The sequence below is a fragment of the Lepidochelys olivacea genome, assembly GCF_965140295.1.
Source record: "Lepidochelys olivacea isolate rLepOli2 genome assembly, chromosome: 9".
Taxonomy (NCBI): domain Eukaryota; kingdom Metazoa; phylum Chordata; order Testudines; family Cheloniidae; genus Lepidochelys; species Lepidochelys olivacea.
Genome location: NC_140419.1, coordinates 42,108,819 through 42,125,614, shown reverse-complemented (window position 1 = coordinate 42,125,614; position 16,796 = coordinate 42,108,819). Strand labels below are relative to the sequence as shown.

Below are 16,796 nucleotides of genomic sequence, written 5' to 3'. Positions count from 1 at the left end.
TATTCAGTATAAGAAAGTTATGTATTCAAACCAGATGCTTTTCATGTTTAAGAATATCTAAAGATACATCAAATAAGTAATATAGAAGCAATCAAATACACAGTCTCTTTAAAAAGTATAATCAACATCCACTGTACAATTATTATAGGTGGAGCCAGTAGCACTGCCTATCGTTAAGGCTGCCTGATGCTTTCTATTATAAGATGATGTTTTCAGTTTCATGCAACTTTTCCAAACTGGTTGGGTTGACATTTTCTATACTGGGTCTCTGCCTGACATTGAGGTTTTTTGTTTTGAAAGTTTCAGCAAAAAGTTCAGCTGTTTCCCAGAGTGCAAGTAAGGGAAAAATACATCTTTGTCCATGTTAAATATATTTTTATCATTTTATTGAAAAGCTCTTGCACCTTCATGCTTTGGGGTGGTCTTGGAATTTGGCAGGCATGACCTTTTGCTGCTTCTATGGAAAACCTCCCGCTCAAATTATAAACCTTTGGGGAAAAAAATTTGCCCATGCTCAGTAGAGCCTTGTTAGAGTTTGGCAGCTAACTTCTCCAAAGGTTTTATCTGCACTGAGCAAACTCTGGACTAGTGCTGCAGTGGCAGGACATTTCCTATAATTGTTGCTCCTGACACTCACAAGGCCACTCTGATTCAAATGCAGAGAGGACAGGAACCAGACAGGGGCTGGCAACAGCAGAGAGAGAGAGAGAGAGAGAGAGAGAGAGAGAGAAAAATTTGGAAGAAAGAGTTGGGAGAGTGGAGAAAATTGAATAGGAGCTGATGGTGGGGGGAGTGGAAACGAGTATGAGAAAGGGAAAAGCAACAGGAATATTGAGATCACACAAGGAGCTGGGGAAAGGGACGGGAGAGTGGGGAACAATGGATGATCCAGTGCTATTTAGTGAAGGAAATTCTTATCTGTAGGGTCCCTGCCTCGTTTGTTGCAGAAATTGGAAGGTATATAGTGAAGGAGGCAGAGTTTTGCAGGAAGAGAAAAGCATGGTCTTATGGTTAAGGCTGCTGAATGCTGCCCTGGAGAACTGGATTCTATCCCTACCTCTGCCATTGAGTTCTTATGTGATGCTCAACCAGTCACATACTACAAAACTTTCACAGGTGGCCACTGTGTTCCCTCATTTTCTGGACATTTGGGGTCTAATTTGCAGAAGTGCTAAGCATGTACAATGGCAACTATGTTCAGTGGGGCTCTGCTCTGAATATATAAAGTGCCATAAAATGCTAAGTACTCTGGAAAATCAGGTCCTAGGCATCTAAAATTGGGCAGTCAAAATTAGTGCACACTTTTGACCTTACTGTCTCTCTGTGCTTAGTTCCACATCTGTAAAATGTGGATACTACTACCTCCTCACCTCACAGGAGTGTTGTGAAAAGAAATCCATCAGTTTCTGTGAAGCACTCATAATACAGTGATGAGTGCTATAGAAGAGCCTATGAGGAAATTAATAATTTTGTCCTCATAGCAGGATTTGAACAGTGTGCAATAAATAGGCACAAGGCCACATTTGAACAATGAGGATGAGCACCATCCATTCTGTGAACTGAATAAGGGCGGTCTCCTGTGGAAACAGTACTATGTGATAATGGAATTAAAGACTATCAATGTGTACGCATAACAGGCTGAATTCAAGCAGCACAGCCAACCTTCTTAATTCTGGCATTTCTTATCTTTTGAGCGCTTGACTTTGCAGCCTTAACATTCTTTTAATGAAATGTGCAATTCAGCTATAAACTCCACCACAACACAATAAATAATATACAAGATATAGTTATCTTAAGTAAAGTGGTGAGAGCTTGACTTCCCAGCCCAGAAATAGATCCTAGAGAGCAGATAAGGCAAATCTGGATTAGTGTTGTGACTCAGGATTAGGTTCCAGTGGACTTCTGAATTAATTCTACTTAAATACAGTCTAACATTTAGAGCAGACACATGATTAACAACATTAAATAATTAGCTGCTGCTTCAGCAAAGATGGCTAAAGTGAAGTATCAATTTGCATCTATAATGAGGGCCTTTGTATGTTCTACTAACAGGTGGACTGATGCTATGATCATATAAAGTGACAGGGTCGGGCCAGATGGCTACGGGAGAGTGATAGAAGGCAGATATATTAGCTGCAGGTTGAGTAGGTCCCTTTTCCCTGAGTAAGGCAACAGGGAAGGTTCCAGAACAATCAGAAATTTTTTCTTAATTTCTGGAAACAATTAAGACAGACAGGCTGATTAGAACACCTGCAGCCAATCAAGAAGCTGCTAGAATCAATTAAGGCTGCCTAATCAGGGCACCTGAGTTTGAAAAGGACCTCACTTCAGTTTCTGGCGCGTGTGTGGGGAGCTGGGAGCAAGAGGTACTAGGAGCTGAGAGTGAGAACACGTACTGTTGGAGTACTGAGGAGTACAAGCATTATCAGACACCAGGAGGAAGGTCCTATGGTGAGGATAAAGAAAATGTTGGGAGGAGGCCATGGGAAGTAGCCCAGGGAGTTGTAGATGTCACACAGCTGTTCCAGGAGGCACTCTAGACAGCTGCATTCCACAGGGCCCTGGGCTGGAACCAGGAGTAGAGGACGGGCCCAGGTTTCCCCCAAACCTCTCAACTCCTGGTCAGACACAGGAGGAGTTGACCTGGACTGTGGGTTCACGAAAACAGCCAAACTGAGGGCTGCCATGAATCTCCGAGGTGAGCAAATCCGCCAATAAGCACAAAACCCACCAAGGTAGAGGAGGAACTTTGTCACAATAAATAAATAAATACATAAAATAAATTTTGTTTCATCTTCAGGCTCTGTGACTCTCAAACCAAGATCACACATCTAATTAAGGGTATTCTGTCTAATGCCCTCACCAAACACTGAAAACTGGAACAAATTATATATTTGCTAAATTTTACTTGCAAATTTAAACAAATACTGAGGGTCCAAATCCTCAGCTGGTATAAAACAGGTAGCTACAAATATCCTTTATGCCATCTGAGGATGTGGCCCATCGTCCCTATCAGTTTGATCGAAAAGGGCCTTTATCCAAATAGGGGAGCTTTATTCCTTCACAAAGATTAATTACTATACCATCCTGATCTCAGCAATTCATCCTCAGTAGCTCTGATCTCAGTTCATTCACAATATTGGAACTAAATAGCTTGAGGCAAAATATTTTGAAGCTTTCAGTTTCCCATTGATGTTATAAAACATTGTTCAACTCGAGAGAATTAAAAGCAGCAGAATGTTTTGAGCTATCTGAGTTCTCCAATACTGAGTGCTTCCAGCAATCATTTCTTCTACCAGCTGTGAAATCACTTCACATAAAACACTAGAATTTCCCCGAGTTTGATGTACAGAATTGCTCAGGTACAGTTGAAGAGGATAAAGTTCCCAAACAGGAGTTATAAAACACAGGGGAATATGATAGGTCAGATTATCACACTAAACCACTGTGACTACATAATGAACTGCACTCAATAAAATCCTCTGACCACATTTATGGCAATATTTGAACATGCTTGCATATTTGAATTTTCAATTGTAAGTAATTAAAAGCACAAAAGAAAAACTGAACACCAAAACAAAAATAATAACTAGTAAAGGTAGTATATATTCTAAATTATCTCAGGAACACAAATACATATGATTTTAAATATTGGTAGAAATAAATGTACGCAAGATAATTATCAGAAAAAGAACAAGAATTATAATTAAAAGGTGATAAAATTGCCAAAATATTTTTAAATAAGAGAAATAACTTTTTCAGGAATTGGTAATAAGATTTCGCACTACTGTCAGGAAAATGGTATCAATTGCTTAGTGCTGCGAAACTGCTATCCATAAAATCTGCTTTAGCTTTGGGAGCACTCCTGATGCCATATGTCCTATTAGTGGAAATCTGTGCGTATTACACAGAAGAAGCCACTACTAGACTTCACAGATTTTTTTTGCCTTATTTTAGTGACCTGACTCTCAGAATGACACGGTTCAAGACAGTAAAACTTTTTAAAAATGTGAATTTTCTTTAGCCACCAAAGGTGCAGATTACTCATCAGAAAATGAAAGTTTAGCAGAGTTGATACTAACCCTCTGCCAAAGAAATCCAGAGTAACAGATATATAGGGCTGAAAACCTTACTTTCAGCACATCGAGAACTGGCTGCTTTTAACACTTACATTATTATTCTCACCTGGGTTCAGCTTTATTTGCTAGTTTGTGAATAAACTAGCTGTTCTAGTATTTATACTGTGGATTCATCAGCTATATTTTGAATACACCCTTCCTGTCCCTAGGCAGATATTCTTATTTGTATCTGTGACACGGTACAGTACAACTAAAGAAGTGTTTCAGTGTAGAAACAGTGTAAAACATAAAAAGACATAAAAAGTATATTTCTCCAGAAAAGGATTTTAACTGTTGAAGGGAACAGAAAGTGGATAAAATATAATCTTAAAAGTGAAAAGTCAGATCCTTTTCAGTCCTGGTTAAGTACAGTTTGAGATCACTGACTGTGTTTATATGGAGGTTTCCAGAAATGCAACTGTGGTATATTATTGTCAAAGGCAGTTGTAATATTAAAAATAGACAGTGTTTTTTCTGACACTCAAAATAACATACACTAGAAGTGCAGAATGTTTAAAAAAATCTGTTCAACATGTTCTCTAAAGATACTGAAGCCAGAATACTCTACTGAGGTTTAATTATGTTCCAAGTTTTAGTAACTACAATATGTAAGCTAAAAGGCAGGAAGGGTGGATATAATCAAATGCCAGTGTTAAAGGGGAAAAAAGTAAATACCAGACAGCCATTTATATACTAGCATTCATGGCTTCTCTTTATTTAGTATATCTTACCTTATCAAAGGGAGGGTAATAAATAGGCAGTTTTGAATATTCTTGAAATTTAATGTGCAAAGCCGTTGCATTTTCAGTGTAAGGATTAGTTCGTACGGTTCCCATTGGATTCAACATTTCTTCAAGCTCATCTAAAATATCAGAACAATTTATGTTATAGTACAAAGTGTCTTTGGAAAAGGCAGCAATGCTATGAGAAACTGCTTCCTGTGTTTATTGTAAAAATATACATTGCTGTTCACAGAGGGCCAGATTCTCTCCCACTTTGCAATGGATCTCTGGCACAATCTGTTCCTAATGTCAACATGTGTGAGGCTCAAGAGGATCATCCATCGAAAGGAAGACCAGTTACAGAACCAGCTTGGCTCTTATGACACTTCCCCTTGTTACTGTTTCATAGCAAAGAAAATGGAAGGTTGGCAGTAAAAAAAATGTCCCTATCACATGCCAATCCCTAGCTGCGGTTTCAGCCTCATGGATAGATTAGGTTCCCATAACTTTGTCCAAGCGGGACTGACCCAGCATCTAACAGGAATTCTAAGCCACTGAAGACAAGAGTGTTGCTGAATTGCTTCTCTAATGAAAGAGCAAGATTAATAAGCTCGAAAGGGCATTTTGTCCAGTTTTCCTTGTGCAGATGGAAGGTGACTACGATGTGGGGCTTTATGGGACAGAGCAGCACAAGACAGGAAAGCACAAGGATATCCTCAGGACTTTGACAGTTCTATTTCTGGTTCTGTCACTTATTTAATGCAAGCCTTTGAGCAATTCACTTCTCTGTACCTCATTTTCTCCATTGACAAAATAGGCATAATAGTTTCCTACCTCACAGGTGTCAAGTACCAGGGGGTAGCCGTGTTAGTCTGTATCCACAAAAACAACAAGGAGTCTGGTGGCACCTCATAGACTAACAGATTTATTTGGGCATAAGCTTTCATGGGCTAGAACCCACTTCATTGGATGCTTGGAGTGAAAATTACAGATGCAGGCATTATTATACTGACACAGACTAACACAGCTACCCCCTGATACTTGACACCATGCAAGGCACTAAATTTAGCCATATGAAATGGAAATCCATCAAACAACAAAAAACTCACAAAGATACAGACAGACATCATCTTCCTTTCCAAGTGCAAACAGATGGACATCATACCAAATGGACTGAAGGTAAAAAATCCATTGCAATCGACATACTACACTGACTATGGTTGGAGACTGTGCCACACACACTCTCAAAGAACCTGACGAACCACCTGATCAGCATCCTGTACAGCAGACAGGAAAACATCAAGAATGAGCTCTCAAAACTGGAGACTCTCATACAAAACCAATCTTCCACACAAACTTCCACGTGGGTGGACTTTACAAAAACGAGACAAGCCATTTACAACGCACACTTCACTGCTCTACAAAGTGAAAAAGACGGTAAACTATCTAAACTCCTACATGCCACAGGGGGCTACAACAGTGGTACCCTCAACTCACCTATCAATATTATTAGTCTATCCAACCACACACTTAGCCTGGCGGAAGAGTCTGTCCTATCTCGGGGACTCTCCTTCTGCCCCACCACCCCCATGAACATGATACAAGTCTGTGGTGATCTGGAAGCCTACTTTCATCGTCTCCAAATCAAGGAATATTTTCAAGACAACACTCAACAGTGTACTGACCCACAGGAACCCTCCTACCAACAATACAAGAAGAAGAATTCTGCGTGGACTCCTCCTGATGGTCGAAATGACAGACTGGACTTCTATGTAAAGTGCTTCCACAGACGTGCACAGGCTGAAATTGTGAACGAACAGCATCACTTGCCCCATAACCTCAGCCGTACAGAACGCAACGCCATCCACAGCCTCATAAACAACTCTGACATTATAATCAAAGGGGCTGACAAAGGAGGTGCTGTAGTCATAATGAACAGATCAGATTATGAACAGGAGGCTGCCAGGCAACTCTCCAACACCACATTCTACAGGCCACTATCCTCTGATCCCACTGAGGAGTTCCAAAAGAAACTACACCAGCTGCTCAAGAAACTCCCTGCTACAGCAGGGGAACAAATCCACACGGACACACCCCAGAGCCCCGATCAGGGGTATTCTATCTGCTACCCAAGATTCATAAACCTGGAAACCCTGGACGCCCCATCATCTCAGGCATTGGCACTCTTAGGCAGGATTATCTGACTATTTGGACACTCTCCTCAAATCCTACACTGCCAGCACTCCTAGCTATCTTCGAGACATCACCGACTTCCTGAGGAAACTACAATGCATTGGTGATCTTCCTGAAAACACCATCCTGGCCACGATGGATGTAGAATCTCTTTACACCAATATTCCACATGAGGATGGACTACAAGCTGTCAAGAACAGTATCCCTGATGAGGCCATGGCACACCTGGTGGCTGAGCTTTGTGACTTTGTTCTCACCCACAACCATTTCAGATTTGGGGACAATTTATACCTTCAAGTCAGTGGCACCGCTATGGGTACCCGCATGGCCAACATTTTTATGGCTGACTTAGAACAACGCTTCCTCAGCTCTCATCCCCTAGCGCCCCTCCTCTACTTGCACTACACTGATGACATCATCATCATATGGACCCACGAGGAGGCGGCCCTTGAAGAATTCTACCTGGATTTCAACAACTTCCACCCCACCATCAACCTCAGCCTGGACCAGTCCACACAAGAGATCCACTTCCTGGACACTACAGTGCAAATAAGTGATGGTCACATAACCACCACTCTATACCGGAAACCTACTGACCGCTATACTTACCTACATGCCTCCAGTTTCCATCCAAGACACATCACATGATCCATTGTCTACAGCCAAGCTCTAAGATACAACCAAATTTGCTCCAATCCCTCAGACAGAGACAAACACCTACAAGATCTTTATCAAGCATTCTTAAAACTACAAAACCCACCTGGGGAAGTGAGGAAACAGATTGACAGAGCGAGACGGGTACCCCGAAATCACTTACTACGGGACAGGCCCAACAAGAAAAACAACAGAACACCACTGGCCATCACGTACAGCCCCCAGCTAAAACCTGTCCAGCATACTATCAACAATCTACAACCTATCCTGGGAAACAATCCCTCACTCTCCCAGACCTTGGAGGTAGGCCAGTCCTCGCTTACAGACAGCCCCACAACCTGAAGCAAATACTCACCAGCAACTACATACCACACCACAGAAACACTAATCCAGGAAGCAATCCCTGTAGCAAACCTCGTTGCCTACTCCTGTCCCCATATCTACTCTAGCGACACCATCAGAGGACCCAACCACATCAGCCACACCATCAGAGGTTCATTCACCTGCACGTCTACTAATGTGATATATGCCATTATGTGCCAGCAATGCCCCTCTGCCATGTACATTGTCCAAACCAGACAGTCCCTACGTAAAGGAATAAATGGACACAAATCGGACATCAGGAATGATAACACACAAAAGCCAGTAGGATAACACTTCAATCTTCCTGGACATTCTATACCAGATTTAAATGTAGCTATACTTGAATAGAAAAACTTCAGAAACAGACTTTAAAGAGAAACAGCAGAGCTAAAATTTATTTGCAAATTTAACATCATTAATTTGGGCCTGAATTGGCTCATTACAAAAGCAGCTTTGCTTCTCCTGGAATTGACAACTCCTCATCTATTATTGGGAGTGGACTACATCCACCCTGATCGAATTGGCCCTGTCAACACTGGTTCTCCACTTGTGAGGTAACTCCCTTTTCTTCATGTGTCAGAATAATAATGCCTGCATCTGTAATTTTCACTCCATGCATCCGATGAAGTGGGTTCTACCCCACGAAAGCTTATGCCCAAATAAACTGTTAGTCTTTAAGGTGGCACCAGACTCCTTGTTACCTCGCAGGTGGGTTGTGAGGTTTAATTAGCTTCTTATAAACTCAGATCCCTGGAATAAAAAGGCTCCCCAAAACTTCAGAGGCAGTTACAAGTAGTTGGGATTTATTGACAGAGGCTATTCTATGCACTTCACATGTTCAGCATAAACCATCACATTATAGTTCCCATTTTCCACAGAAAAAGTTACTGAATTAAACAAAATAGACAGCCAAATCCTCAGCAGCTATAAACTGGCATAGCGCCACTGATCCTCAATCAAGCCAAGCCAATTTACACCAGCTGTGGATCTGATCCAGAATGGATATCTTTAGAATGATTTTTAAAATAAATATTTAAAATCTGCTCTTACTTAATTAAAGAAAAAATGTATAAATAAAAATTAATGTAAATTAAGCTCTCCAATTTGCCAGACAGATTCTCTGCAATATATATGACATGACAATGCAATTAATTTTGAGTCCATAAAAACCACATGGATTGAAATTTATTATAGTAAAGTTTCCTCCACTGAAATATACAGGTTGCTTAATAAAACAATATGAAATCTAGGTGCCACTCTTCATTCTAACCAAAACAATCATTTTTTTTTATGGCATAGGAATCTAAACCAACACAAACAATGAAAATATAATGGCATCTTAAAGATGGCACACATTATAAATTGCTAGAAATAATAGTCACTGCCATTTTTAAAGGGTCCTTATTCAGTAATGGATAGCATTTCAAGGATATAACGGATTTCCAAACTAAACAAGAACCATCCCCAAGAAAATTAGTATTTTTTGAGAGAAGGATTGAAGAAAACCGTACAGAAGTTTAACAAACACCAGACTAAGGAGACTGCACAGAATATCAGAAGGAAAACAGAGCTAACTACTGAGGGGACACAGACATATTTTATACAATAATAATGTTTGCTCTCTCTTTCCCTGTTTGGAACAGGCAAAAACAATTAATATTCCATTATCCTAAATTAATGTTGTTCTTTAGTCTCATGAGTACTCTAAGGTATACAGCAAATCCAAGGATTACAAATCAAACCTTACCAGGAAATGATGTCCAACTGTGCAGTAAGAGGTCTCCACTCTTCAACTGTCCTTTAAAATCAAATACCATGGTATTTACCCAGGCTACAGGATAGTGCTGTTGAAGGAAAGACTTTATTGTTTAAACGGAACCTAACAATAAATTTGAAACTTTAAAGTGGTAAATGACACAAAGCCAGAAAAATAAAGAGTAAAAAAAATTGTTCTAGACTACGACCCTAGTTCAGGAAAGCAATTCAGCACATGCTCAACTTTCAGCATGTACCTAAGTCCCATTGTCTTTAGTTCGATACTGAAAATTAAATATGTGATTTTCTGGATCGGTCTAGGGAAAAAAAACCTATCCTGTTCAGAGCTCAAAAGATGTGAATACAATTTCACAAATACTAATATTTTTTAAAGAAGAGACATTGCCAACTACTTTAAGTTTATGGCCTTTTTCTCTGTGTGGGGAGGGCCAAAAGCTTTTACAAAACCCAGTAAGAACAGAATATTCTCCTGTGTTGGGGAATGTAAACAGCCTTGATCTGAGTACATGGATACCAAAAATTGAATAGTAAAATGCAAAAAAGTAAACAAAAATGATGTGAAATAAATTAGCTTTCAAAAAAAAAATATTTACTTTTAATATAAGATGTTGTTAATAATACATGAGGATTTTAAAACGTGATTTTCACAATACCCCTTTATTTAAAAACTTTTTTTTTTGCTGGAATAAAAAAGGATATAGAAAAAACAAACCCTAGTAATTAACAAAAGGAAGAAAAATTATCCTTTTTTGTTTTAAATAAGCTCCCCGAGACCAGACAGTTCATAAATAAGTTGCTTTTTTAACTGAGCACTACTTCATTTAAGGTCACCCACTTTTTTCATTTGTGTTTCATATTTCCAAGGTGAGAAAATAAAATGCCTATCAAGACACTGCTCAGTACAATTAAGAGGTACATTACAGGAAAACAAATGAAAACATTACCACTTTTCCAGATTTCCTGATGGTCTGGTATTTGGAGGGATTAATTGTCTTGGTTGACTTTTTAGTTTTCATTTTATCCATCACAGCATAAACTGCAAAGCACAGCCTAGCCATTCTTGGCAAGTCACAGACATTGATTTCAAATTCCAGTGTTTCATTCCAAACATGTTCACTTCTCCCAGATATTTCTGCACTTACAATCGGCTTACAAAGGAGCTCAGTTCCATGGAAAAGACCAGCTCTGACATGAATCTGTAATAGAGGTGTGACAGAAAAAGTATCTAAAAACATTCCACGAAGCCAAGAATATTTACTTAAAAACATAAGAGCTGGTTAAAAGTTTTTCTTTGAAATGATTTTCTGATGAAGAAAGTCCTTTTCACAAAACCAAAATTTTCCATGGGAAAAATTCCTTTTTGTCAGGAAAATCAAATTGACAGCTCCCATGTTGTTCTCCTAGAAGGCTCTTGTCATTTCATTTTCTGACAGTGAAACTGAAAAAAGCTTTCCCAGAGGGCTGCGGAGGCCAAGCACCATCGGGCTCTTTGCATCACAGCTTCCACTCAGCTCCAGGGTTGGAAAGCCTGAGAGCCTGGGCACTCAGCTTCCCCGCCACCCTCCCAGCTCTGACACCACAGAGGCAGAGAGTTCGCTGCTTAGCTTCTCCGACCCTGGAGGTAGGGGAGGGGAAGGGAGGCTGAGCACTGGGGCCCTCTGTCTGGCTGGCAGGCTCTTGTCAATTTCACAAGTGAAATAGGCCTTCCGGGCAGGCAGCCAGGAAGCCAAAAACCATACCCATGAGAAATTTTACATTTTGATATTTTGTCCTGATTTAGAATTAAATTTTTATTCCAAACCTCCCCCCCACCCCTTTTTTTTTTTTTTTTTTGCAGGAAGTGATTTCCATATCCTGCCCAGGTCTATTAAAAACAGAGTATTTATTAACCTAAAAACATACACTGTACAGGAAACTAAATCAAATCTTGAAAAAAATTACTTCACTTTTGGTGTCTATTATTGCTGGTGTTCACGCATAGCTTGTATTGGCAGAATAAGTATTAAACTGAACTTGTAGTGATAAAATTATATGTATTTAGCTATGTGAAGAAAAGTGCTGACAGTATTTTATAGTTGCTTCTTTTTTGAGCTAATGAGTAAGAGGATTGACTTCGATTCTTCCCTTTAAAATATTTCCTGGAAAAGGCGTCAGGTCCAAACTACTAACCTTGTTTTCTATTTTCTACTTTAATTCAAGGTAAGCCTTTTGTTCTATACAAAGTCAACATGCTAAAGCAAAACAATTACAAAACCTGGATACAAAAAGGTAAACTCATGGTGAGGTGTTTTTCCCCTTTTTATTCTAAAAAATCGTATATATTCCCATTGAAACTGTTGCCTTGAAAACCCATTAAAAAAAGCAAAAACATGTATGTGTGTCATAAATATAAAGGGAAGGGTAAACCCCTTTGAAATCCCTCCAAAATTTTACAGCCAAGTTTTGTTTGTTTATTTCTAAACCTCGGGTGTAAAGTTAGTTAAAAACAGAGAGGTTAGAATGGCCAAATCCTCAGCTCGACTACAGCTGGAATTAGCCAAATTTCAGGCTGAGGAAAAACAAAGGGAACATGAAAGACAGATAGAACTCATGCGGCTGAAGGAGGAGGAGAAGGAAAAAGAGAGGAAGCATGTGGAGGAGATGGAGAGGATAAAGGCCCAGCAGAATATACCAACAAACCCTAGCAATCCTTCTCCAGGTACCACTTCCCATCCCAGAAGGTTCCCCACCTACAAGGCAGGTGATGATACTGAGGCCTTCTTAGAAAACTTCGAAAGGGCCTGCCTTGGGTACAACATCTCTACTGACCAATACATGGTAGAGCTGAGGCCGCAGCTCAGTGGACCCTTAGCTGAGGTGGCAGCTGAAATGCCTAAAGAACACATGAACAAGTATGAACTGTTTAAATCCAAGGCGAGAGTCAGAATGGGGATAACACCCGAGCAGTCTCGTCGGAGGTTCAGAGCCCTAAGGTGGAAACCAGACATGTCATTTACCCGACATGCCTACCACATTGTAAAACATTGGGATGCCTGGATATCAGGAGCAAGTGTTGAATCTCCAGTAAATTTGCCCTTCCTAATGCAAATGGAACAATTCTTAGAGGGTGTTCCTGAGGAAATAGAAAGATACATCCTAGATGGGAAACCCAAAACTGTAATTGAGGCAGGAGAGATTGGAGCCAGATGGGTGGAGGTGGCAGAGAAGAAGAAAACTGGTCGCAGTTGGAGCGGAGACCAGAAGGGACCACCCCAGACCACACCCTATTACCGGGGGCCGCCCAAAGCCCCACCTACCTCCCAAAGAACCCTCCAGACCCCTTATCGTCCCACCACCCCGTTCTCCAGCAACCCTCCTCGCCCCAGTGACCCGTCAGCTGGACGATGTTTTAAGTGTAACGAGCTGGGGCATGTAAAGGCCAACTGCCCCAAGAACCCCAACAGATTACAGTTCATTGCACCGGAATCACACCAGAGGTCCACAGGCCCAGATACCTCCCAGATACCCTTGGAGCGGAGGGAAACTGTGAGTGTGGGCGGGAAGGTCACCGCGTGGAGGGACACCGGAGCACAAGTGTCAGCTATCCATGCTTCCTTAGTGGACCCCAATTTAATCAACCCAGAGATCCAAGTGACGATTCAACCCTTCAAGTCCAACTCTTTCAATTTGCCTACAGCCAAGTTGCCTGTCCAGTACAAGGGCTGGTCAGGAATGTGGACTTTTGCAGTCTATGATGATTATCCCATCCCCATGCTGTTGGGGGAAGACTTGGCCAATCATGTGAAGCAGGCCAAGAGGGTGGGAATGGTCACCCGCAACCAGGCTAAACAAGCCGTGAGGCCTAGCTCTGTTCCGGAAACTTCTATCAGGACCCAGTCAGAGGTGATGGACCTGGACCCCAGGCCAATGTCTGCAACAGCAGTAGTGGATCCAGTCCCAGAGACCCAGACGGAACCAGTCCCAGAACCGGAACCAGCCGAACAACCAACACCAGACCCCGTGTCAGCACTGAATCCAGTACTTGCAACCTCAACACCAGAGGGCCCCACCGAACCTGAACTGGCAGCAGCCGATAACCCTACACAAGAGGCTCAGCCGGAGCCTGAATCCCAACATAGTGCACCAGCGGAGAGCGGTTCACAGTCAACAGAAACAGCTCCATCCCCTATATCGCTTCCAGAGGGACCAAGCCTAGGTCCACAATCCCATGAGGAACTGATGTCTCCAGCATCAAGGGAACAGTTCCAGACCGAACAGGAAGCAGATGAAAGCCTCCAGAGAGCTTGGACGGCGGCACGGAGCAACCCACCGCCTCTCAGCTCTTCTAATCGATCCAGGTTTGTTGTAGAAAGAGGACTTTTATACAAGGAAACTCTTTCTGGGGGACACCAGGAAGACTGGCATCCTCAGAGACAGTTGGTAGTTCCAACTAAATACCGGGCCAAGCTCTTGAGCTTAGCCCATGATCACCCTAGTGGCCATGCTGGGGTGAACAGGACCAAAGACCGTTTGGGGGGGTCATTCCACTGGGAGGGAATGGGCAAGGATGTTTCTACCTATGTCCAGTCTTGTGAGGTGTGCCAAAGAGTGGGAAAACCCCAAGACCAGGTCAAAGCTCCTCTCCAGCCACTCCCCATCATTAAAGTTCCATTTCAGCGAGTAGCTGTGGATATTCTGGGTCCTTTTCCGAAAAAGACACCCAGAGGAAAGCAGTACATACTGACTTTCATGGATTTTGCCACCCGATGGCCGGAAGCAGTAGCTCTAAGCAACACCAGGGCTAAAAGTGTGTGCCAGGCACTAGCAGACATTTTTGCCAGGGTAGGTTGGCCCTCCGACATCCTCACAGATGCAGGGACTAATTTCCTGGCAGGAACTATGAAAAACCTTTGGGAAGCTCATGGGGTAAATCACTTGGTTGCCACTCCTTACCATCATCAAACAAATGGCATGGTGGAGAAGTTTAATGGAACTTTGGGGGCCATGATACGTAAATTCGTAAATGAGCACTCCAATGATTGGGACCTAGTATTGCAGCAGTTGCTCTTTGCCTACAGAGCTGTACCACATCCCAGTTTAGGGTTTTCCCCATTTGAACTTGTATATGGCCGTGAGGTTAAGGGGCCATTGCAGTTGGTGAAGCAGCAATGGGAGGGATTTACACCTTCTCCAGGAACTAACATTCTGGACTTTGTAACCAACCTACAAAACACCCTCCGAACCTCTTTAGCCCTTGCTAGAGAAAACTTACAGGATGCTCAAAAAGAGCAAAAAGCCTGGTATGATAAACATGCCAGAGAGCGTTCCTTCAAAGTAGGAGACCAGGTCATGGTCTTAAAGGCGCTCCAGGCCCATAAAATGGAAGCATCGTGGGAAGGGCCATTCGTGGTCCAGGAGCGCCTGGGAGCTGTTAATTATCTCATAGCATTCCCCACCTCCAACCGAAAGCCTAAGGTGTATCATATTAATTCTCTAAAGCCCTTTTATTCCAGAGAATTAAAGGTTTGTCAGTTTACAGCCCAGGGAGGAGACGACGCTGAGTGGCCTGAAGGTGTCTACTACGAAGGGAAATGTGCTGGTGGTGTGGAAGAGGTGAACCTCTCCATGACCCTTGGGCGTATGCAGCGACAGCAGATCCAGGAGCTGTGCACTAGCTACGCGCCAACGTTCTCAGCCACCCCAGGACTGACTGAACGGGCATACCACTCCATTGACACAGGTAATGCTCACCCAATTAGGGTCCAACCTTACCGGGTGTCTCCTCAAGCTAAAACTGCTATAGAACGGGAGATCCAGGATATGTTACAGATGGGTGTAATCCGCCCCTCTGAAAGTGCATGGGCATCTCCAGTGGTTCTAGTTCCCAAACCAGATGGGGAAATACGTTTTTGCGTGGACTACCGTAAGCTAAATGCTGTAACTCGCCCAGACAACTATCCCATGCCACGCACAGATGAACTATTAGAGAAACTGGGAAGGGCCCAGTTCATCTCTACCTTGGACTTAACCAAGGGGTACTGGCAGGTACCGCTAGATGAATCTGCCAAGGAAAGGTCAGCCTTCATCACACATCTCGGGCTGTATGAATTTAATGTACTCCCTTTCGGGCTGCGAAATGCACCCGCCACTTTCCAAAGACTTGTAGATGGTCTCCTAGCGGGATTAGGAGAATATGCAGTCGCCTACCTTGACGATGTGGCCATATTTTCGGATTCCTGGGCAGACCACCTGGAACATCTACAAAAAGTCCTTGAGTGCATAAGGGAGGCAGGACTAACTGTTAAGGCTAAGAAGTGTCAAATAGGCCTAAACAGAGTGACTTACCTTGGACACCAGGTGGGTCAAGGAACTATCAGCCCCCTACAGGCCAAAGTGGATGCTATCCAAAAGTGGCCTGTCCCAAAGTCAAAGAAACAGGTTCAATCCTTCTTAGGCTTGGCCGGTTATTACAGACTATTTGTACCGCACTACAGCCAAATCGCTGCCCCACTGACAGACCTAACCAAAAAGAAACAGCCAAATGCTGTTCAGTGGACCGGAAAGTGTCAGAAGGCCTTTAACAAGCTTAAAGCGACACTCATGTCTGACCCTGTACTAAGGGCCCCAGACTTTGACAAACCGTTCCTAGTAACCACAGATGCATCCGAGCGTGGTGTGGGAGCAGTTTTAATGCAGAAAGGACCTGATCAAGAATTCCACCCTGTAGTGTTTCTCAGCAAAAAACTGTCTGAGAGGGAAAGCAACTGGTCAGTCACTGAAAAAGAATGTTATGCCATTGTCTACGCTCTGGAAAAGCTACGCCCATATGTTTGGGGACGGCGTTTCCACCTGCAAACCGACCATGCTGCACTAAAGTGGCTTCACACCGTCAAAGAAACTAACAGAAAACTTCTTCGGTGGAGTTTAGCTCTCCAAGATTTTGATTTCGACATCCAACACATCTCAGGAGCTTCTAACAAAGTGGCTGATG

General features: G+C 42.4%; 1 protein-coding gene across 7 annotated transcripts in view; it reads right to left on the bottom strand.

Annotated features, from left to right (window-relative positions):
- Positions 1–16,796, bottom strand: part of PIK3CB (phosphatidylinositol-4,5-bisphosphate 3-kinase catalytic subunit beta) — a 195,599-nt gene that overhangs the window by 58,049 nt on the left and 120,754 nt on the right. For all 7 annotated transcript variants that reach the window (XM_084639467.1, XM_084639471.1, XM_084639470.1 and 4 more), the window contains 3 exons: positions 10,771–11,022; positions 9,798–9,894; positions 4,850–4,980 (listed from right to left, as the gene is read on the bottom strand). In XM_084639467.1, the coding sequence (XP_084495593.1) occupies positions 4,850–4,980; positions 9,798–9,894; positions 10,771–11,022 (480 nt within the window). The remainder of the gene's footprint in view (positions 1–4,849; positions 4,981–9,797; positions 9,895–10,770; positions 11,023–16,796) is intronic.